Source organism: Uloborus diversus, chromosome 5, assembly GCF_026930045.1.
Source record: "Uloborus diversus isolate 005 chromosome 5, Udiv.v.3.1, whole genome shotgun sequence".
Lineage (NCBI taxonomy): Eukaryota > Metazoa > Arthropoda > Arachnida > Araneae > Uloboridae > Uloborus > Uloborus diversus.
Genome location: NC_072735.1, coordinates 30,182,439 through 30,207,840, shown reverse-complemented (window position 1 = coordinate 30,207,840; position 25,402 = coordinate 30,182,439). Strand labels below are relative to the sequence as shown.

General features: G+C 32.4%; 1 protein-coding gene across 1 annotated transcript in view; it reads left to right on the top strand.

Annotated features, from left to right (window-relative positions):
* Positions 1-421: 421 nt before the first annotated feature.
* LOC129222875 (homeobox protein Nkx-6.2-like) overlaps positions 422-25,402 on the top strand; it is a 48,378-nt gene continuing 23,397 nt past the window's right edge. Inside the window, exon 1 of the mRNA XM_054857434.1 lies at positions 422-863. Coding sequence (XP_054713409.1) covers positions 422-863 — 442 coding nt within the window. The remainder of the gene's footprint in view (positions 864-25,402) is intronic.

Sequence of the window (25,402 nt, the reverse complement as noted above, 5' to 3'; positions counted from 1 at the left end):
CATGGTTCATTAGTCGCAATTTCGCCTGTCCGGAATGATAGCATAAACCGCCGTTGCCTCATCCCCACCCCCTTGTCATTGTTCCGCCACTTGGGCGAGCCGGTTCCAAAACCCATTGGCGGAACAGCGTCCAATGGGAGTGCGACGCGAGATCCCGCCTACCCCTGCTAGAAGAGTCTCTTTACGCCGTTTCACTCATTGCCTCGTCATTGGTATTTCACATCTACTTCCTCGGGGCTCTCGGCGGACTTCCGAATTTGAAACTGGGAAATTGCTCTCCTTCCACGCGCTCGTTTTCGCTTTGTTTATTTTGCAATGGCTCGAGCAAAAAGACCAATGACAGCGCATTTTTCTTAGGCTCAGCTCGGTTTGATTATAACTGAATAAACTGTTGGCAGCAGTTCTGTGCCCCCAAGGAACAATGTTGGAATTCAACACGCCAGCAACAACGGCAGCTAGTTCCATGTTATCCATGCTCAACATCAACATGGAGGCCTCCAGGCAGAACTTTCTGTTGGGTAATCCTCCTCTGGCGGCATTGCATTCAATGGCGGACATGAAGCCCAATGGGGTGAACCCTTATCCCAGCAGTCAAACTCTGAAACCGTCACCTCTGACGCCGACCAGTTCCTCTGCGACGCCCCATGGCATTAATGACATATTGGGGCGGCCGGTTCCCACTTCTGCCCCCACCTTAGGGACTCTGAGCGCCTTGCCCCGTCTCAGTCTAGGCATGAGCGCTGGAATGTACTTTGGTGGTCCTAAATTGGGTCTGGGAGACTTGCCCGGAAGGCCCCACATTTATTGGCCTAATGTCCTGCAGAGTCAAGCTCTTTGGAGGGATCGATTTGCATCGGCAGCTGGTGAGTAATCCTTCACAAATTAAATATTTACGTTAATTCTATAAGTTATGCAACATTAAAACTGCAGAGATTGCAATAAGAATTGCAGACACTTAGTTCACGCATGTCTTTGCATTAATAAGCTCATTTCTTTGCATCGAAGAGAGGTATCCTTGTAGCCCCGAATTGCGTGCCTGCGATTCTTATTGTCATTCGTGCAAATTTAACGTTGCTCTAGGTTTTTATGTTTCTTTCTTAGTGGTTGAGGTAGAAAACGTGTTTTAGCTGTCATGTCTCTCCTCATAACATAAAACACTTGTCGAAATTTCAGTTTTCTTGCGAAGTAATCTAAGATTTCAATAGTTCTATTACATAATCTGAAAGTTTTATGTGGCACGGCAGTTCAGCCCAAACATTTCTCGGTACGTGAATTCCCTTTAAAATGCTTAAAACTAAAGTTCATAGCTTAAAGTTAAAATGTTTTGAAGCGGTAATACTTAAGAAAAAAATCTGTATGTCCTTGAAAAGAGAAGTTTTTGTATTAATCATGCACATTTTTGACTTTTTATTGACTCTCTTTAAATAAAGTAACACTGACTTTTCGGCGCATTGAATTTTGATTTGGAATAAGCATTTCCATTTTTCTTAAAGTTCCAGGTCTTGCTCAACTTATTCAAGCACTGTTTTGAAGAGAGATATGCAAATTTTTGACCTAATTCGCATAAATTGTCTTGGTTTTCATAAAAGCACACATTAATGTTAGCTATTGTTTTTTCTTTCGAGTGACCAATTAGTTCCAGATATTGGTGCTTAATTCTAATTTAGAACTTCTGACAGTTAAGAAATGCCATCAAAATCTCTGGTGATTTTTGAAGAAATGTTTTTCGTTACTGGTATATTAATAAAATAGCCTCTAACACAGATTCGGTCTCCTTTATACCCCAGGTAAACAGTGTCAATCTTAAAACTTTTGGAGCTATTTCGAGAAAAAAATATGCCTTAGGATTCCTCTCTTTGTTCCTTCTTTTTTTCTTTTTGAATGCTAGTACAAAGTAAATTCGTTTTTCTTAACTTTTTTAAGATTTAAAGATCATATTCGTCAGTTCTTATAAAACGTTAGTAAACAGATTTCACTCGGAATGTTCAAAACTTAACTTTGTTTTAAAACAAATTGCTCTAATGAAAATATTTTCCAGTAATTTATGTGCAATTATGAAATAGAAATTTTCAAACACTTTTTCCAAAAACGAGAGAGCAGTTAAAAATAAGTATTTAACTTGAATTTTGTGGTACAGGACAAACTAAACCAGACTTCAATTCGCTTGAAGTAAAATGAAAGTTACATGCTCAAACGTAAAGGTGTAAAAAAAAAAGGCGAACATTACTGTGATTTCAACGACGCATTTAACTTATATTCAGGAAAAATTGTGCAAAAATGCTTGCGATTTTACAAGTTTGAGTTCAAACGTTTACGAATCTGAAGGATCTGTGCATTAATTCAACCTCTATATGCCTTTTTTCCACTTTTAAATTCGGCATTCATTTGTGTAATTCATATATTTTACTTTCTGTTTTTTTCAAATTTAATGGATCCCTTGTTTGTTAGTCGGCATTTTTTACCAACTTTTTTTTTGTGCCAATTTTCAAGATTTTTTTTCTTACTAGTTTATAGGTCCTTGTAATCAAACATATTATGGTCCTTTCAAACATATTATGTGAAAAGGTTTTGATTTCTTTTTTTCTTTTCCACCATTCCATTTCTTGTGTTGATGCAAGAGTTCTCGTAACTCTGAAACAATTGCAACAAATTTGGCCCTGAGTTGTATTGAAAACACTGAAGACCACCAAAGCAAGTATTTGCTACTAAACAACAAGCAATTAAGCTTAAAAGTAGCGTTCTTTACAACTTCGATAAAAATGATAGACATCAAAAAGCATTAAATGCTTCTGTTGAAAGAAATGTTAGTTTAGGTTTAATTCAGTTAAAAATTTTGAACATTAAAAACAAGTTGCAGTTAAAGATTTGAAGCATTATCTTTTGTTTAAGTGAAAGGAATATTAAAGGTCTGTTGTTGAGAAAACTAAAAATGAACTACTCTTAAACTAGAAAATAGTTTTAATTTCTTTTCATTTACATTGCCCTCGCAATCAGGGCTGACAAGAGAAGTCTGGTTGGAAGCTAAGAGCCCGGCTCTTGAAAGGGGCCCGTCTTGGAATCCAAGAAGTATGTTTTATGCTTTATGAGCAAGGGTGGATTCAGGGGAGGGTCAAAGGGTCAGCTGATCCTCCCCCCCGTGACAAGAATTTTATTCTGATTATTATTTTTAAAACTATTTTAGATCCGAAGAAGTAGTAACATGGAATCAATGTTAACGTTTTTTGCTCGTTTCTGGCGCGTCATAATTCAAAGGATTGACTGGGTTAGTTTACAGTTCCTTTGACATTTTAAGATTTCTGCTCAGAACATTTCTCCACCCTAAACCACATGTCGTGTGTTTGTTGTGCTTTTCTCAACTATTTTATAGCTGTAATCAATAATTGTAAAGGAATCAATTCAAAGCTTAGATAAACGTGACCAGCCTGTCTGCAAAAAGAAATATATTTGATGAAAATTTAAGAATTGATCCATGACGCAGGTGCACTATTGAAAATGTGTGCGGGGGGACTTGAAATGATTTTCATCTTATTTGGGGGGGGGGGCGCCATCATCCTGGCGATTAAAACTTGACACCCATTGCAAAATTTTATGGATCCGCCCCTGTTTATGAGGGGAGGGGATACACGGTATCTACAGTGACAAGGGCTAGCAACAGCAGTCAATTGCTTCCATTACAAAATAACGTTAATATCATCAGCTCAACACTATTAAAATCAAACCTGAAGTTACTACTGATTTTTCGCATGTAACTTTTATTGTACAAAAATAGATATTCGTCAGCGAAACCGTTTGCATAAGCAAATAATTTTAATATTCAAGTTTCTATTAAATTCTTAAACTCGTTGTTTCAATCTCTTTTGCTCCGTTGGGCAAAAACGTATTATATTTTAATTTTTAATGATTGAAAATTCGAATGATTTCTTTAAAAGAAGTTTCAGAGCATTTAAAAATAGTTCTTATAGCATTATTTATAAAATGCTCGGGAGGAGTTAAGTGTTGTGTTAAATACTTTTATTTAAATAACTTTTTTGGTTATTGCAAAACTATAATTAAAAAAAAAACATTTGCAGAAATGATTTCAAACGTTTTTAAAATCCAATTTTTCAACCAAAATACCAACCTCATATGCTTTGTGAAATGCATCAAAAAATACTTTTAAAGGAGTCGGTTTTTTGCACCTACCCACTTGAAAATGGTTTTTTTCAGAAGGATTTTTTTAAAATTTAATTATTATTATGTTAGTAACAAATCAAATTATTAAACAGTGAAAACTTCAATAATTATGCAAAGAAAATTTTACATTTGTTACGGAATCTGAAAAAAAAAAAAAAAAGCTTTTAAATGTAATAATAGAGTTTTATTATCGTCTATTATCCATCATTGATGCAAAGTTAATTAAAAAAATCGAGTGAATAATATAGAACTCTCATCAAAAGCATTATGTTTTACACGTACATTTCTCGTTAATCCTTTTCGTTTCAGCTATATTCGAATAACATCAATAATTTTACTTTTTTTTATGACCATCATTTTACTTGTTACATAGTGTCAACTAATGATATATGATCGCGTCATTTGAAGAATAAGTGATTCTGCATAGAATCGTTCATTAAGATTACATTTTCCCTCATTTTTCTTTGGAAAAATTCGGAAATAAGTGACTACATTCTATGAAACATTACACTAAGCAATAATATTGATAAACGTGCACAAGATGGAAGAAAAAAAAAAACTTTAATGTTTTGTGTAGATAAACATAAAGTTTGTAAAAGTTTCAGAAACAGATCCTTTTCAAGTTTGCGGTGTCCAGGACCCAAAAAATGAATTTTAAGGCGATGAATTGCATAGTTAAAGCAATATTTGTCCCCCCCCCCCCCGACCCGAAAAATTTGGCGCCCTAGGCAGGTGCCTACTAAGCCTATTGGGAAATTGGGCCCCGACTGTACTCCACCATCTCACTGTGCGCCACTCTCCCCTATATGTATAATTTGCTACCATTGCTTGTTGATTCATATTGCCTCTATAATACAATCAAAATCTTTTTTCTGAAACGGCCGCTATTCAAACATCTGAGCAACCCACAGTCCCTTTGATAACCAATTCTCTCTTGCAAAGAAGTGTGAACATCTAATAAAAATTGTCCTATATATTGCAAACAGTTAGTAATAAATAATCTGTTAAGTGCTGCAAATTTTCAGAGATGCAAAAATTTTGATTTTTATCTTTAATAATAGATAGCATCTCTCTTTACCTCCTCTACTTTTGAGTCTTCTTTTTACTAAGCATGTTGTTTTCGTTTATTCAACAATTTGGCGATTTAGGACTTTTTTCTGTAAAACAGAACTATTGTATTAGATTAAACGCTTCGACTATCTATTAAACATTTCAATTGCTCAACAATATAACGATATTGTTAATAATAAAATTGATTATTACTTTACTTTTTTTTTTTTGAGCTTTTTTGCTTTGGTACTTTAAGTCCAAGTAGTTGCGTTTCAATATTTTCTCTTTTATACAATTTTCAGTTGCCGAAACCTCGGAACAGAGTTTCAGAAGTGAGAACCCAGATGACATAATGTAATTAAAAGCACAAATGAAAGGGATGTGAAATGTGTAAATATCCGTCAGGAGGCTAACAAAACGAGCCTGTTCATCAGTACAAAACAGAGAGAGATTTGTGTGCAATAATGGTTTGCATTGAAGAAAATATTGCTTTGTTAGCCTCGAAATGTCAATTTGCAAATGTTACGTCTCTTTTTGCCTCTTTTTTTTGTACTTTGAATTACTTCTTGTCATTTTTCTTCTCATATTTTATTAAAATTTTTGACATTTATACGAATGTTGTGGAAAGTTTTGTTGAAAAGAGCGACGAGGGCGGGGGGGGGGGGGGGGTTAATTTCTATAGAATATGATAAAATTCTTCACCACATTTTAGTGGTAATGAATCCATCTGCAAAGTTTGATACGAAACATTTATTCCTTTGTTTTTCAGAAATATTTATTTTTGAGCCAAAGACTATTTCACAGACAGCGATAAATAAATCAGGGACGTCCACCTAAGGGGAGGGGGAGCATTGCGCAGGCTGCGCAATTGAAATTTTTAAGAGGTTGTTTACAAGGGTCTTTTCTCCTTTAGGGGGGGGGCTCTTGCTATGGGGGGAGACTTCGCGATATTTAGGGGGTGGTTTGGATTCCCTGTTAGAATGAATCAAATGACATTATTCATTTTTCATTCATCCTAATTTACAACACTGAAAATGATGAATATGCCTTCGGAAATTAATAATATCTTTCCCTGTATAGCTCATTACCATTAATTCGGCTGGAGAAAACTTGCACAATTTAAAAATGCTATCAGGATTCATAACTTCAAATAACAATTTGAATTTTAATAATCGTTTATACATAAGAGTTTTTTTCTCTTTCTTAAAATTTGTGTGTGCTTTTACCATATCTTTCACAGAAGTTATTATTTTTTAGCTAATGACATTTTCTTCTCAAGATACTCACTACAAATAATAATATATTGTACACATACAGCACGTATTATATTTAAATTATGTTTCAGAAATAGCCATGTGACTGAAACTTAACATTGCTGTCGTTATTAAGTCACAACAGATTTACTACCTTATGAACACACTATAGAGATAAATGTCGTAAGATTATAATGCACCGAGAGAAACTAAACTAACTATCATAATCAATATTCTTCATAAGTTTAGTATATTTCTTTTTATGCATCATTTTTATGAGTCCTTATTTTTTTTCTCAATTTGCTGTCCTAGTTCTAAAATGATCAAAAAAAATTTAAATAGCTCTGCTGGTTATGGAAGTGGTTTGCATGGAATAAAAATCATGTTTAAATCAAGATTTAATTGCTGAGTTATTTTCTCTAATACCTGTGACAACATATTTTCATCTTCTGAATTCTGTGCAGTACTTGATAAAGTGGAATTACTATCCCACCAGGAGGTTATATGTCAATAAAAACATTTATGTCTATTTATCTACACACTCACTATCAGAGCCAGAATTTTCTTACTGAGGAGGGATGGTCACAACTAGCCAGAATTTTTTGATTAGGCTATTACATTAAATAGCTACATGCACATATTGACAGACTAGGATGGATACGCAACACAGCCTAAAGCTAAGCGTTTGGGGTTAGACATTCTAAGTCGGCGGGATACTTTGGAACCAGGTTAATAGTTCAATTTAAATCTCTTACATAATAACATTACTGTGAAGAACCATGCAATGTACATTGGTTTAGCAGTTTTCTTCCGTTTTATGCTGTTGAAAATGGAGAAAAAAGTTGCCCAATATTTTAGGGTAGGAATGCATCGATAAGCAAATTGGCCGATTACCGATTACCGATTAATCGGTTGTTGATAATCGGCCGATTGATCGGCTCTGGCAGAGTTGTGATCATAATGGGTATTTTAATGTTATCAATTCCTCTGTCACTTCTTTTCGTTTCGTTCTGAATTTAGAAATAGTTAACAGTTTATTTCTGAGAGACGATTTTTCTCCTCTTTCTTAATTTTCCAAAAATAATTTCAAAATTCCATACGATTTCTTTCAGCCAATTTTCATGTTAATGTTAATAAAATCACAAAATGTTAACTAAACACGCAATTTAAAAAATATTAGGGGCAGCCTGTGGTCATCAAGCAAATTTAAGAGCATTTTTTAATTAACATTTATTTTAAAATTATTAGTCGACATTTAATCTAAGTTTTTTATTCATTTAAAAAATATTATAAGGTTATCTAAAAGCACTATTCTAAAGGGGAAAAGTATCGATTCATGAAACATGATGCAAATTAGTATATATCTGCACATTTATTCAAAATAAAAATGATAAAGTTTGTTACAAAATAATTATAGTAAAGTGTATGAGTTTTTTCTTTTTTTACATCAAATATATATATATATATATATATATATATATATATATATATATATATATATATATATATATATATATATATATATATATATATATATATATATATATGTATATATTTTTTTTTTACTTTATTGTTGAGTTGCATGATGTAATCATATGTATAGTTAAGAGAAAAAAAATAATTGAAATAATAATCAAGTTGTGTCACCAAAAGCAGGGGTTAGGGTGGTATCATCGTAAACTTTAGGAAATGATCCTGAGTTTCTTTAAGAAATAAAACCAAAGCATTGGGAAATTTTTCTTTTTCGTTAGGAGGTTCCAGTGGGATCATTTGTTTATTTCTGTTAATTTCTGTCCTTCAAAAGATAAATTGAAATAACGTTAATAGCATAAAAATAAAAAACAGCTGCAAGGCAGGTGATATGAAAAGTATAGGGGTGTAGAGGGGAGGGGGGATATTTTTCGCATTCCAATTTAAAAGTCCAGTAATTTAATTATTCTTTGTAGTGTCATGTGAATTTCAGCTGCGAGAATTCTTAAATATTTCATTCAGTTTCACGCAACTTCTAAACTATTTGTTTTTACTTTGTACACTTTCATACTGCAATTCTAAAAAAGTTTTCGCAGCGAATTACGTTCATTTATTGTTCATAAGCGTATTTATCAGTTTCTTGTTGAAGGTATGCTTAAAAAAAATTATTTTGAAAAATATTTTAATCGGTGCATCCCTATTTTAAGGCTCTATATTTTGGCCTATATGTAGCGATTTTGTTAAAGAATATTTAATAAAAACTTGAAATTCAATTTCTTGATTTTTTTTCAGGTTGACCTTTACAGTTAAAAAAAAAAATGTTGATATATTGTAAATGACGTTTAAAAATTCAAAAATCTCGTAGTTCCATCAAAATTAAATCTAACAATCGTTTCAAATTATTTTTTACTCCACTGCTATTTACTTTAAGGAAATTATTTAGGTTATAAATTACAAAATATGAAACGTCGCCTAACTTGAAGTCAAATGTGCTTTCTAAGTATTTATCAAAATTGTGTTCAAATAATTTGAAAATAAATGCTTAAAATTACTCTTTTGCTTTTGGTATACAGTTTCAGAAAAGCAGTTTTCAGTTATGATTGAGAGCTCATTTTATAAAATGGACCAAGAAAAGAAAAAGGAAAAGATTTGTCGTATTTAACTAAGTTAAAAAATTTATTATATGTTCAAAAAATCAACTGTCAACTGATCGATTTCATGCTGCTTCTCTGACATTCAATGCTTGTAATTTATCAATTTTACCTGTCTTTTCGTATGTGATTAAAAGCAGGTCTCCTACAAAAAAAAAAAAGCAAGAGTTCTTCTGGGGGAGAAAATGATTTATGCTTCCAAAATTAAAAACTGATGCGGAATTTTATCAAAATAAGCCAACTTCAAAGCGTGAGAATAGATAGGATGTGAGTTTAACGAATCTTAAGCAATTACACTGTTAAAAATTCAGGAAGATTTTCTGGTAATTGTTACTGTAAAATTGCATCGCCGACGCTTCGCTGATTTTTACGGTAATTTATACCGGAGAAATAAGCGATCCCAGCGCCAACTGGTTGCTGTGGCCTACCGAGGAAACCGTAAAATTTTACAGTAACATTTGATTTTTACGGTAATAGTTACTGGCAACATGGATGCCAGTAACAATTACCGTAAATTTTCCGGAAAATTTTTAACAGTGTACAAACTTTTAGGTACAGTAGCTCATGAAAATTTGACTCAAGAATTTAATTTCCAGTACAGTAATCATTGATAACTTAATTTAAAACAGTATGTAATTAACAGTCTTAATAACAGTTAAAGATCCCGATGCAATATTTTTACCCCCGTCTGTTTTTTAAAACGAAAACGATTTTGATACTTTTTTATGATAAGAAAAATTTGTTTCTGTCGGATTGCCTACCGAATTATCTGTAAAGAAGGGGAAATTTGGGCCGTTACCTTGAATAGAGTTTTTTTTTTTTTTCCAGCTTCTGTTTGACACCTCAAAAACTATTTACCAGCGAACAAAATCATTCAATGATAAATTAAGGAGTATAAAATTGCCATTGAAAACGTGTGCTTTATTTTAACTGTAAAAGGTGCGGAAATATTTAGTTTCCAAGCTCAAGAAATTTAAACAACTGGCTCCCCTTCCCCCTTTTTTATTTTTGACACTCTGCAAAAGGTTTTCAAATAACTTTTCTTTTTATATTGGACTCTGGTTAACTATTCACCGTTCCAGTAGTTTTTGAATCCTTAAAAATGTAGACAGATACACTATGGGACATTCGTTTGGAACGAAAACGTTTTCTGGGTAACAATCAAACTTAACATATGCAAGGCAAAGAAAACTATAGAGATAAATGTAAGTAAATGTATGTTAGAAAGAAGAAGAATAAGTAAGGAGAAAAAATGTAAGCAAAAACAAACATTAGTACATGACTAAGATGTAGGGACATTTTAAAACTGAGGCAGTGAGAAGTAAAAGGATGGAAGTGGACATTTTCAAGTTATGAGTAAAACGCGTTTAAAGTTCTAGTCCTAGGTAGGCTTTCACTGAAACGTTTTTCTAAATCATGCTGTATAGCAGCACCGACCAGGGCCACTAGTACCATCTCTTGCCCCAAGACAGAGGAGAGGTATTACCTACCATTTGTACTGGTTTTCACAAAATTTTTAATTTTGACACTTACATCCCTTTGCTTTTCACTGCCTCAATTGACAAAAGAACAGATTGGGACAATTAATTATCTAATTATATTTTTAGAAAATATGGAATAAATAAATATAAGCACAGGGACCAAGGTTTGAAATTAGGATGTAAACATTAGGCGTCATGCGCCTAACTCATTTCTTGTAGTTTGCCTGAATGTTCTGCTTAGGCATAATTTAAAGCAATTTAAGGAGCTGGAGAAAAGTTTTCTACATTATATCTAACGTTGGTTTAGAAAAAAAAAAAAAAAACTATCAACTGTGTCTAAAATTACAATCATCAATTTACTTTTCATAAAAAGTTTGGTGCCAAAAATGATGTCCGTCTGTTAAATCTTAGTCTTCAAACTAAAATTTTAGCTGAAAAATATGACTAACGACCGCTTGCTTCGAACATGTCTTTTCATACATAAGCTCATTTATTTTACATTGAAAAAGATGTTCCTTGCATCCCCGAAACAGGTGTATGTAGCAATCTGCAATTTTGTGGAACTAAAGGTTATTTCTTCTTTTACTCAGACAGAGACTTCAGAAAGAATAAAGAAACAAAGGGTGAAAACTGATTTCTATAATTAAACTAGAAAATCACCCATCAAGGTATGACGGTGAAAATTGCTTCTACATTTTAACGAAGCCATTACCTGTTTGGTGATATTTTGATAGTTGAAATTTTAACCCTAACTCCAGTAGGTTGACTCTAAACTCCAGTAAATAGCGTCAATTGTCGATTACTTTTTCGTTTCTTCGTTCTCCTAAAATGACAGTCTTACCAGTAAAACAGTTAAGTTGCCGGATCCAGTTCAGCCTCTCGAAATAAAACATTTCCCTACATGTCAAGCTTTACCAAAAAGTATTATCAAATTATCATACCGTGGCGCGAGTTTCACTGTTGGTGACGTCAGAAGCGTTACTCGATCATTCGCCATTATATATATGAGGATGGTAAACATCTAAATAGATCTATGGGCAAAAACAAAATAAATAAATCCTCATTACAGCAAATCCTGGGGGTAAATTCAATCCTCTCCATGGATCCGACCTGTTACGGGCTCCACTCCTACACATGGAGACGACCCCCAAGCAACGAGACAGACCAGCATTTTATAGGGGTGTTTTCCGGTGTGTATCAATGGCATCGTAGATTGAAAAGTGGAGTGTTTTCCCACGCGATATCAACCATTTCCTTTTCATCTCTCCTTGTTTGCTCACCCCCATTGGAAAGCGCAGAACGTTCCGCATCCCAGGGGTGGATCCCGTAAGAAGATTACAGAATCTCTCCTCCCACTCTCTCTCCTCCAATTAATTCTTCCAGGACCGTTAAGAATCATGGAGAAGAAGACTTAATAAACTCCTGATGAGAAATTGGAACATTGTCTGTTTCCGTTCCAGGCAGATATCGTATTCTCCGGAATGCTCCTCATTACGCAGAAGGTCTTAGATGGCCACATTTGCGAAGTTATCTTACTCGGTTGTAATTCAAGAGTTTAGATCAAATGCTCTTACGTTTCTTAATTGTTAAGCACAGATGCCGTATCATCACGGGTTTCTCCCATTCGTTTCGTGCGGAGAGACAAAGTTTTGAGAAAGCAGACAAATTTAGTTTCACAAACTTGGAAGTATTTCATTATCCCAACCTCGAGAGCTCCAAATGAATAAATTCAAACAAAAGGTGTCAATGTACCCGAAAATAGTGTATTCGTGCGCATTTCATATTCTTGCATTTCGTTGCATATTATTCGCAAAATTTTCATGGTTGTTATTTTTTTTATTTAGAGGCCTGTCCGTAAATTATTGACTGATTTTTTATTTTTTGAGGAGGAATGCATTTTAATGTTTATAAAAATGAAATACATTATGGGAAATTTTCGTGAGAAGAATTAGATTAAGTTGTGATAATAAAGAAGTTTATGTACTTAGGAAATCATTCTTCATCAAAAATGGTTTTTAGTGATGGATTCTTTTTTTCGACCATGATTTTAACAATGGATTTATTTCTATGAAATCGAGTTTTATAAAAGTTCTACTTGTTACTTTTAAAGGAACGGAATAGATTGCTATAAAAATTAATATTATTGTGTTCATTGATGTTGTTCTTTCCATTGCTTGAACCAAATAAAAATCATAACTAACGTGTAAACAAAATACAAACACAAGATTATTTTTGTTTATTAAAAATAGTGTAAGCTGCATTTTGATCAAAATTCTCCGGCGAAAAGGAACTATATTTGTATTTGATTGGAATTGCATGCTCAGTTTATGATATTTTTATATACAAATTGTTTTATATTTAATTTGTTTTAAGACGTATTTCGTATCATAATTAATATATCTTGCCAAATTGTCAAATTATATTTCACATTTGTAATTACCCTTCCTAAATACAAAAAAATACATTTTCTACTTTTTAATCATTAGCATCATTCATATGTTTTTAAAATCTTTCATACAAGAAAAAAAGATAAACAAAAAACTTTTCCAAGTCAAAATGAGATTTTTTTTCCTCCCTTGTCTGAGCCGAGGAAAACCGATACCATAATAGAATATTTTGTAATAAAAACTGCCTACTACTTCGAAGTTTCACAAGAATAGTTCTCGGAATTCGAAATTAGTGCCATAATTTATACCATAATTGTTGTTTAATCTATACCTTTATTTCCTAGTATACAGTCGGGCCTCAATATAAGGGGACCCCTCGGGACTTCGCAAAAGTGACCTTATAAGACCTTATAAGTTGAGTGATCTTAAAATCCATTTATGAGTATTTTTCAATATATAAGCATATATTATTCGATAATCGCTGTTTAATCTATACCTTTATTTGCTGTATATCGCCTTGACTATTCAAACCTCTAAAATTTCAATAAATGTTTGATTCGTACAAATATCTATATGATATATGGATGCCTCAATTGCCAAATCTATTAACTCCACTTTTTAAAACCAGTATGTTGTGGCCATCACGAAACTTTCTTCTATACCTTTCTTATAATTCTGATCCCTCCCCATGCTTGACGAGGAAGCAATATTTCCAACAAAAACAAAATTACACACGCCATAACGTGATGACCATCCCAATTTCCGATTTATCTCAAAGGCAAAGCAAGGAATAAAAATTGAAATTCGTTTTAAAAGCCTTACTAAAAATAATTACAAACATTTATTTGTTAACAACACAAGATGGCAACAGTTAAAAAGTTTAAGTCATCGCGATTTTCTGGTCATTTTCCAACAATCAAAATCACGCGAAATACGCAGACGACAATGTTTTGGAGGCCCCCCTCTCTATTCTATACCACTTTAAGTCCGCAAACTCATGTTAAAATGATGTTTAACATTTACTAAAAAGAGAATTTTTTATTATTTTCATAAAAATACGTGAATTTTTAATGCTATGCATAAGTTTCTCAAAAATTTGGGACCCCTTAGGAAGATGAGGCCCCAGGCCCAGGCCTAGTAGGCCTGTGCCTTAATCAGGCCCTGCCTGTTAAGGACAACATATGGACCAAATTTTTTTTGATTCCGCCAGTTACTTCCTGGGGAATAGCAGGCACGCATAACTCAAAAAACGTCCCATTGCTCCACTCCCCTTGGAGGAATACGCGCCAAAAACTAATGGGCACAAGTTCACATAGGGGCACATAAGTGTATCAAATTTCGTTCGATTTCATGCGTTAGTTTTTGCTGTAGAGTGGCCACAAAAAACTGGTCTCACACATACGTACCACAAACACGCGCACACACACACACACGCACACACACAGAGAGAGAGAGAGACATTTTCCAAAAATGGTCGAAATGGACTCAGCACACCTCAAAACGTTCGAATCCATAACATTCGAAATTCGAAAATCCAATACTTTCTTCCATGTATTAGATGTAGAAGAAAGTAAAAAACCATCACTTCTGCTTTAATAGTGCTTTATCAATGCTTAGCATGTGAATATATATTAAATTTTTGGTTCAGTACATTTTTGACCATGAGATGGCAGAAAATGCATCATGAGGGCCTATATAGTCCTGTGGATAACACCATCTTCTTCATCACTTTTCTCTACTCTCTGTTTTATGGAGTAAGTCGATTTGGCAAGTGAAGCATCCATATTTAAAAAGTCCATATTTTAATAGTCTGTATAAATCTACGACAAAAGCTACTTAATCTTTACTAATAATAAAGCTGAAAGTCTCTCTGTCTGTGTCAGGATCTCTCTCTGTCCGGATCTCTGTCTGTCTGTCAGGGTCTCTGTGACGCGCATAGCGCCTAGATCGTTCAGCCGATTTTCATGAAATTTGGCACAAAGTTAGTTTGTAGCATGGGGATGTGCACCTTGAAGCGATTTTTCGAAAATTCGCTGTGGTTCTTTTTCTATTCTAATTTTAAGAACAAAACTATCATAAGATGGACGAGTAAATTACGAAATTATCATAACGTGGAATCGTAACATAGGTACAAGCCAATTGACGAGAAAATTCACTATATATTATTTGTAAATACAGAGGCGAACCAAAAGACCTTTTAATTTTTCTATTACGGGCAAAGCCGTGCGGGTACCACTAGTTATTCTTATAAAAGTGTTAAATATTATTCCAAATTATTGTTATTCCAAAAATTGTTAGTTCTTCAGATAATTAAATTTTTAAATGAAAAAAAAATTATTTCAGCTTTTAACTTTCTACATTATTAAAGGCTCAGACGCAGAGGGGTTTTTTTTTTCCTATTATCATTTGCTTATTTTCCCTAAATATTTTCTTTCAAGAACTATATATCCAGATTTTTTTTTTTTTTTTTTTGTATTTCAAATTGTATCCTTCATTTTCACTTTTTTGTATTTTCTCACGATTTCAACTGTGCATTTACTATCTTTTGTAATGTGAAATGAAACTTACTGCATGCAAAAGCTTAGAAATTGCGGGGTAAAACCTGCAGATCTTGCTTACTTACTTTTGTATTAAAAGAGATCTTTATCAAAAGATCAAAGTAAGAATGCATTTCAAAACATAAAAGGAACTTGTTCTTCGGATTCTATTACAAAAAAAAAGGGTTAATAATATTGTAGAAAACAAACTAAGGCTTCAGTAATATGTGCTGTCTGATTTTTCAGAATCACATGATGCAGTTTCATTATTTGCTGTTAAATATTCCACACTTTCCACATTTTTTTTTTTAAAGTGACAACAATGTTAAAGTGAAAAATTAAATAACGTACTGATTAAAAATTAATTTTATTTTTCTTAAGTCATTTCTCAATTTTATGTAAAAAGTTTTAACAAGTTTTTTTAATTTATTTATTTATTTTTTTTTTTTACTGTGTTGTCTAAAAAATTTTGTAAACCGATGGCAAGAATACTTAAAAAACTTCAAATATAGTCACATTAGTTTATTTATACAAATATGGAGGAATTAGTTTGCGCATAAAAACAGCTGCTTTCAAAACGAAAATTTCAGCATTTTCATCAAAAATATTTTTGATAAAATAAAACGAAAAAATAGCATCCTACCAAACATGCTCGCTGAAACTATCTTTAATTTCATTATTATAGAGCAATCAAAACGGGAATGGTATTATGCAATAATCTCTCATTAACCGTGATTATTTTTTAAGGGTGGTCGTTAAGGACGTAATATTCCCCCTCGATGATACATAAGTAAAGCCGAGTGAAAACACTGCTTCCTTATCTCAGGAGGAAATGTCCCTTTAGCTCTTAGCAATCACCCCGAAAGAACTGTTTAATGACTAGAGCCCTGGAGGTTTGAAAGTTTGCCGGATTTATGTCAGAGTCCGGGAGTAAAAGATGAATATTCATGAATCTGGAAAAGTACATAATTAAGTTATGTTCCAAAGCGGAGCCAGTTGAAGAAAAATGAAATAATCTTTTGCTGTTTTAAGAAAACGAATAAGTTTTTTCCAGCATTAAACCAGATTTTGATCAATGTTTGAAAAGGTAATATCAGCATTATGTCCGCAGTATTGATCTGGTACTAATGAATACCCTTGTAGGTTAGTATTTAAAGATAAGGTAAACATGGCTTTTGTTTTGCGTTAAAAAGATCATAATCGTAATTGTATATGAAAACATCATGTAAAATTTTATTTGTTCCTTATCTACGTCACATTTAGAAAATATGTTTTTTCTTTAGTCATTCTTTTCCTGAAGTAGCCTTTAAGTGAACATAATCAATTTAAAATATGCAGTGTAAAGTAGGTAAGTTATACTGCAGCAATCATGTAATAAAACAGTTGTACCAGTTAGGAAAAAAGAATTTACATTTAGGTCCTGTCAATTAAACAATAAAAAAAAAAAAAATTGTACTTGCATTATTTTGAACAGCAAATTTAAAGTACATCTCCCGAGAGACAAAATTTACAATCAACAAATAGCAAAAGATAATGATTTAAACATAGTTTCGCTAAAGTAGTTTAAACGTGAGGCTATATTTGAATGCTAATTGTGCAACTTAAAACTTTCCCAGTTTGTCAGGAATAAAGTGGTTCAATCAAGAATACTTTTTGAATTTTTGCTTTGGGTGTTTTTATGCAATATATTTTCATTTTTAATCTCAATTTGTGAAAGTTAATGGCCAAAATGAAATGGACGAGGAGGGATACGTTAATTAAAGATATTATGTGTTGGGTTTTCAGGACGTGCAGCAGTTAAGATTACGTGATTTTGTGCAATATGCAAGGACAAAAAGGTAGAGAAATGTTTTAACGATGTACTATGTGAATTTTACAGTAAAAGATTACATTTGCTTTGACTATTCTTATAGAAATAATTGATAAAAGTTTTATACATATTTTTCTTTAACTACAGAGAGAAGATATTCAAATTTTGCTTTATAACGATATTTTAAATTGTGAAAAAAGAAGAAAAAAATAAGAAAAAGAAGATCTAAAAGATCTTTCTAAAAAGAAGATCATTGCTTATGCGACCAATACGAAAAGCTTGATTAAAACCATAAAGCAGTTTATGTTTTAAGTTTTTATTTTTTATTGATGTGCTGATGAAAATGTTTCGAGTCGTGTTGAACAATGTTTTGTACGATGAAATTCGGAAACAAACGTGCAACGGTGCAATCTCAAAAAGATGGTTTTGTTATTTTCTCTCACATAAATCGATTTTAAATGACTTGTTTATTCATTTATAAACAATTTTGAGATACGTTACATTAAAAAAAAAAATATTTTTTCGTAAATTTTCTATTTTGCGCATGGTTTAGCTAAATAAGTGTTTTTAAAATCATTTAAAGAAATTTAACACACGCAGGATGGTTATCTCTGATAATTTTACATAAATGTCAGTTTTGTCGATTTTTCTTGCCTTTAGAGCTTTTTCACAATCTGAACTATAATCATTAGTATTTGGCCAAATACTTCTCTTATACGTTTCCTAACTCGTGAATTTGTTAAATTAAAATAGCTGAGGGGCTCAATGTAAACGCTGTTAGTGACAAAGAAACCTTTTCAAAGACCTTTAGCAAAACACTAAGTTGTTATAGTTGTTATATTGATTTTGATTTCAGTTTAAAAGTTGTTTTCATCTCCCGCTCTTAATTCCCCCCCCCCCTCCCTTCTCTTTATTTTAGCATACTACTTCAATAATGTTCTAAAATAGGGAGAAAAGTTGAGAACTTTTCCGATGTTCCAAAAATCTATGGTATAGAGGGGGGGGGAGAGAAAAACAGATCGTTGCAGTTTGTTAGAAAACCATTTCAAAAACCTGAATTTTAAATATTAATAAAAAAAATAAAAAATGATGTTTTCCTACAGCATAATCTTACAACAATACATTCTTGCACCTCTTCTCTCATTTTAAAATATTTTTTGAAGCTGAACGTACTCAAAGATTAAAACGATCTCTTGAAAAGTTTCCCCTGAATTGTAAGCTTTATTTAGAAGGAATTTCAGATTCAGAGCCTTTTGAACTTGATTCTTAATTCAAGTTTAAATATTGAATTTGAGAAACAAACTTTGGAGAAACATTTTGGATATATATATATATATATATATATATATATATATATTATTTATTTATTTATTTATTTTTTGTGCATTATCTATATTGGTCAAAAGGTAAGAAATTAAAAGGTCATTCTTCAAGAAAAAATATTTACTTATTTATTGACAAATGTTTCCAAGCTAATGTACAAAAACATTACTATAAAATATACATAAGGATAAATTTTTGTCGTTTTCCGTTTTCTTTTGTTTAATCAATGAACAACGTCAACGGACGAATTTGGTTACACTCTTTAGGGGAGGGGGGACTGAGGGATAAGTAATTAAGTCATACAAAAGAGATTAATTAAATTTATAGGACCGCCAAAGAACTATAGTTTGTAAGACTTAAATACTAAAAAAAAAATCAATCCATTGTAAAGAAACAGATCTATAAAGTCTCAGCTGCGTATCAGAGGAGTGATATCAAAATTTACTGAATGCTAAAATTTAGATTGTGTAACTTAAATACTGCATATTCAAACTAAATTTCACCATTCCCGTTCGCTGGTTCCGATAATGGTGGTTGCGAAATTTTTTTTGAAAGTACCACTCTTTCTAACTTGAGATGTTTTTGCAATTTGCTCAGTAATGTGTAGCATTTAGATACTGGACAAATCTAAAATGTTCCTTTTCAGAAGTATTTTCCAAAACTTTTAAGCAAAATACCCAAAACCGAAAAAAAATCGTAAATTGAACTATGTTTTCTATAATATCATTTACTGAAGTAGTTGCAATATTTCTATTAAATAATTAATAAAAAAAACTAATTTTATTGACTTTTCGTGCGAAATTCAATCGATACTCTCCGACATTTCACAAAGCATTTTATTCAATTTAATTTAGAATAATTTCACTAAATATACTTATTTATCTGAAAAATGATTTTTTAACTGAGAATTTATAGTCAACTCTTGAAAATCGCTTAATATTACCAATTCGGGCATTTAGTGATTGAAGCCATTTAGTTTTTTAAAGGAATTGGAAAAGAAAAAAAAAGCCTCTTACATTCGGTTTTCAAACATTCCCCCCCCCCCCCAGTGTCATTTTCTTTCCTTCAATGAACAATAGACATAATTTAGAATAATTTCACAGAATATACTTATTTATACTGAAGAATAACTTTTTAGTTGAGGTTTTATTGTAAACTCTAAAAATTGTTCAATATTATCAATTCTGGGCATTTAGTGATTGAAGCTATCTAGTTTTTTAAAGGAGCTGGAAAAGAAAAAAAAAGCCTGTTACATTTGGTTTTCAAACATTTCCCACATAGTGTCATTTTCCTTCCTCAAAAACAACATTAAATTTTTCAACAGACATAATTTAGAATAATTTCACCGAATATACTTATTTATACTGAAGAATAACTTTTTAGCTGAAGATTTATTGTAAACAGGTGAAAATCGCTTTATATTACCGATTTGGGCATTTAGTGATTGAAACCATTTAGTTTTTTAAAGGAATTGGATAAGAAAAAAAATAAAGCCTATTACATTTGGTTTTCAAACATTTCCCCCATAGTGTCGTTTTCCTTCCTTAAATAAACACCAGGAAAAGAATTGAAAGCGTAGTCAAGGAATAAAAAATATCGTAATGCCATTCTTCCGTTTCAAGCCAACTTGTACTTGCCACTTTAAATGCCGTCAAACACGGTTTTTATCGAAGCTACCGAAGCCGTGCGTAAGATGAGAGGACCGCCACCTACGTGCATCGAATCCCGGACTATCCGGCATTCCCCCGCAAGGGATCACTCCGTCATCCGGCCCCTGGTATTTAAGAGTCCGGCCGCATACCACTTTCCGGCGTATATTTGGGCGGAAGGAAAACTTGCTGTGAGTTGGAACTTTTTTCTTCCGCCAGCGATGAGAGATGAATTAATGTTTGGGATGCGGTAGGGTGTGAAAAGATCTATGAATTTCAAGTTTTCCAAATGCGTGTATAAGTTAGGATGTATTATCTATTCCTTACGTTGTTTGAATGGCCTTTTTTCGTTGGAAAACGCACAATTGTTTCACTATTGGCAACGTATCGAGTTAATGGTGTTTTTTTTATCTACCATTTCAAATGGATTGTTGATGCCATTTGATTTTATTTTCTTGGCAATACAAAGGAATTTTTTAAAGAAAGATGATTAAAAATAATATTTATTTGAAACGTTCTGTCTTTTGAAATGATCTATTGTGTCACAGCTGAAATGACAGTAAAAATATCCTTTGACACTAAAGTATATTAATTTTATAACACGATGCAATGATAGGACGAATATGGATGTTGAATGCTGTATTTTCCTTGTTATTTCTGAGATAGATTAACTAAAATAAAAGTCATGTTTCAAAAACACGAATGACCTTAAAATTGCTCAAAAAACAATGAAATTTCTAGATACATGTTTTGAAAACATTATTACCCGTTTTTTTTTTTTTTTTTTTTTTTTTTTTTTTTTTTTTTTTTAACACATAAGAAGCTTCTGTTAGATGCTTTTCACCCAAAAGCTTTTTTTTTTTCTTTTACAACAAAAAAGGAGATTTTTGAAGCCTCGAAACAAGTGTCTGGAATTCTAGCTACTATTTGTGAAATTTTAACATTGTTATTATGCTTGTAGCTTGTCACTTTAAGGTATATATTTGTAAAATGGTCCTGTGTTTAAGAGCAAATTGGAATGTTACAAACATGTCAATTTTATTTTTATTTTTCACTTTCTTCGAAAATCCAGAAAGTGCCTAGTCGAATTCTTTGCCCGAGATACACAGACTAATAAAAAGACTTATACTGTCACGCTGTTGTAGAAAATACGAATTTTGTTTTTAATTCTTTGGGTAGATATAATGCTTCATTTTTAATTGAGTAACTCAAAGTTTGCTGTGTTACGGCGCATGCTGAAATTCGAAAGCTACAAGCGATTTTCTCTTCGTCTTCCTCATTCCATAAACTGTGTAAAGTAACGGTAAACCAAATATAAAGCATTCTGTATCTTCTCCTTCCACGGTTATTGAAGTTTATAAGAAGGATGGAAAGTTTTGAGTTGTCATTTTATTAACTACTAGTTGAATTATTTCAAAGAGTTCCTATTTTTCTCCCTAAAACGCTACTAAATACTCAAACTTAGACTTCATTGTACAGAGTGGAAATTAGATATATGAAACAAATATTATATGTCTCATTGTATTTTAAGAAGACTGTTATTTTTCGTTCATCGAATTCTTAAGTTAGAAGCGCTTCTATTTCGTTAAAAAATTAAATTTGAATGATTTAACTAAGGAAATTTGCTTCTTAAAATGTCATTTTGCATATGGGCGCCCCTGTATGAGAGAAGACCAGTACTCACCTTTACCAGATGCTAAAAGTAGGCTCTAAAATATCATTAATGTGCGGGATGCACGCTTCATTGAAAAATATTTGCAAGAAAAAAATGTAAACTAATTTACTTCCATACCGGTTTTAACGAATTTATTCCAGAACTCTGGCGCAACATTTCGTACGAAATCATATTTTAAATAAGACTTTAGAATACCTTTTTTGAATGTTTTATCCAGTTGCCAGATTTTTTATGTATGAATCTGGTGTTTTTGCTAAATTTAAGCTGCAGACGGTTGTTCTAATTTGATCTTTAAATTTTACTTAAGATTGTCTGCTTCAAAAACAAAAGAGAAAGAATACAAATTCACAGTTCTAAAGCTTGGATACACCGCCTTGGGGTGATTTACTAAACTAGACACAGAGGTAAAACATTGCAATTTGGCACGGGCAGATGTCTGATTGGAGAGATGTAAATGGGGTCTTCGTTTTACATATTTTAACCAGCCATTGACAGAGACTACAGTGCCTCCTATAGCTCATTTGAGTAACATTTTAAAAGCTAAATTGATTTGAGGTATAAATGTAGTTGTAACAACGTTTTTCGCTTTTCTGTGTTTATAGGACGTCTGTGGAATATAGCAAAAATATCTTAATGCCCAAAAATTTCACAAGAAAAAAATAATAATTGAACATGAAAATTAAGCATTTATATTCTAAAGACAAGTTTATTGTATTTAATAAATGTTTACAAAGTTCATAGACATTTTTCAAAGAACTTTATAAGGGAAATGTTTGTTAGTTCATATTAAAATGTGTTTATACATTCCGTTCAGCATATATGAACAGATTTTCATATTCAGTCATAGAGAATATTTACGCTACATGAAGAATAGCAGTTGAGCTTAAAAATTCCTCAAGGAGACTATGGATTTTTTCAAAGTAGTAAATATTTCTAAAGTATAAAAAGATAATTTTTGGAACTTTTAAAATCTTTCTTTATTGAGTTCGAGCAAAATGTTTAGGGTAGAATCGGGATGAATGTTACAGCTGGAGAGATAAGACAGCCCTGCATTTATTCCAAAATAAAAAGGGAAAAGATATTTATAGCTTGCTCATCAGATGTAGCAGCTTTAGGCTGTATTATTGGCATACGTCTATACTTCGATCACGGTACACCAAATGTAAACAAACAGGTTGCCAGAAGGGTTGCCACTACATGATAATTTTTCGAATCTTCTCTGGAATAAAAAAGAAAGTGAATCAACAGTATTCACATTGACGTCTGTTTACCAATTAGTTCTTGTCCAAGTCAAACACGTGATTGCGGTCGCCAAATGATGCTTTTTTTTGTTTACATCTGTTACATCTTTGTTTACATCTTCACTTTTTTTACAATATAGAGAATAAGCCCATAGACACTAGAGCATTTAAAAGGGATAACTTCAGGATTTGAGTCCATAGTCTGTGAAGAATATTTGAATTTACTTCAGGAATTAAGGAAAATAGCTCTAGAAATGTACGGAAACTTGTTGCAGATCTTATAGAAAGTATTAATAAGTTCTGAAATAAATATTTATACAGTGTACTGCAGTTGCTTATGGAATCCATATACACATCCTTTCTAGAGGACAAGGACAGGGCAGGTGGAATATCGTTTTGCATAATATATGAAAAGTTCATGAAGCACTGCAGTGAAATTTATATTCGTACATTCTATATAGGATCAAAGAAACTCTAGAAAATAATGCATCGACTCTTTAAAAAGTTAATATCAAACCAATGAAAGTTTCTCTTGTTTTCCCTTCCCTGTATAGTATTCGAATGTGTTAAGTCGCATACGATGCGAGTATCCGTGTTTATTAAGAATATTCTAAAACTTATCTGTCACGCATTTTTAGAAAAAAAGTATGCAAAGTTATAAATTTTACACCAAATAATATTTACTTCAATTTCTGAGACTATTGATTGATATTCAATTTCTGAGACTGAGTTTTATTGATCTTGTGAAATTTCAAGAACTATATACTTAATACAGAGTTAACTATAGTAACTATATAAATTAGAATAACTTTCAATTTTTTGGTGCTGAAGACTTTAAGATTAAGCAAGAATGCTTAATTTTGGGTAAGCAGCATTTAATGAGTCGTAATAAAATGTCTCGCACGCCTTTTTCAATTATCCAGAAGAAAGTTGACAAAGAGAACAAAATTTTTAAGTCATAAATAAAAAATACAGGCATTTTACTCACCTGAAGTACATAATATAATATGCACTTTAAAGTCTTAACTGGTGGATATATGTATTTAAACAGTTGTCTAAGCTTTTATTCATCAATAAACACGAGATTAAATGTGATAAATTATATCTGTATCTGTGGGAGGTAAAGGATCCATTTATTTATTTATTTTATTATTATTTATTTTTTTTTTTTTCAAAATTGAGATGTAAGTGACATCTTTCTAACCATTTCATACTCTATTCAGTGGTATAAAGAATATCTAAAATTTTGGTAAACAAATTAACGATTTTTCAATCCAAAATTTTCAAGTCCAAAAATAGCACTACAGTTATGTGGAAATTATCGCAAAAAAGGATAATTGAAAAAAATCCTTAAACTCATCTCGTGGCTTAGTTTGTATCTGTGATTTAGTTCCTTTTACCTCCCAGTTATAGATACACAAATGCAATAACATGTAAACTGCCATTAAACATTTTAAAAAGAAGGGAAAATAGAACAAAGAATAAATATGCCCTTAAATGTTATTCATAACTATTACATAGTAAATTATTTAGGGTATATATCCATGTTCGAAGACTTTGTTAAGATAATAAATATCATTTTATCGAATTTTGGTTGGATAAATGATGAAAGATTTCACTAGGTAGAAGCTGCAGGGAAGAGAAGAATTCCGAAATGTGTAGATAAATTTTATTCCTCAAAAAAAAAAAAAAAAGAAAAACAAAGGAAAAACAAAGACAAAAAAATGCGAAGGTCGGAAAAAATCGGAAAGTGGGGGTGGGGAATTCCGAAGACAAATTGCGATCTGGGTGGGCGTAAGTTAACCGTGCGGTGTTGAACAAGAGGAAGGGGAGTCAAGCATGTGCTTGTAAATTGTCGTGCCGGCCTCAGCCCCTTTCAGCGACAGCAGACGTAATCCCGGCCACAGCTGCGGAGAGAAAAGGGATCGCGCACGCTGCCGACAGAGAGCTTTTATGCCTGGAACAGGAGCTTTTGGAGAGCCTTTTAGATTCGGCAGTGGTTTGTCTTTCGTTCGGGAAGTTGTATGCAGCTATTAGAATTGCAGCGCGAAATGTCGTGTGACAGAAGCTGACGCTTTTAAGGTGCGGTAAATGTCACTTTGTCCCTCTCTGTTATAGGTATATATGGCGGGGGAGGGGGGGACGAATAAATTAAAATAAACCCAAAATTAAAGATTGGCTGAAGCAAAAATTTATCTAAAA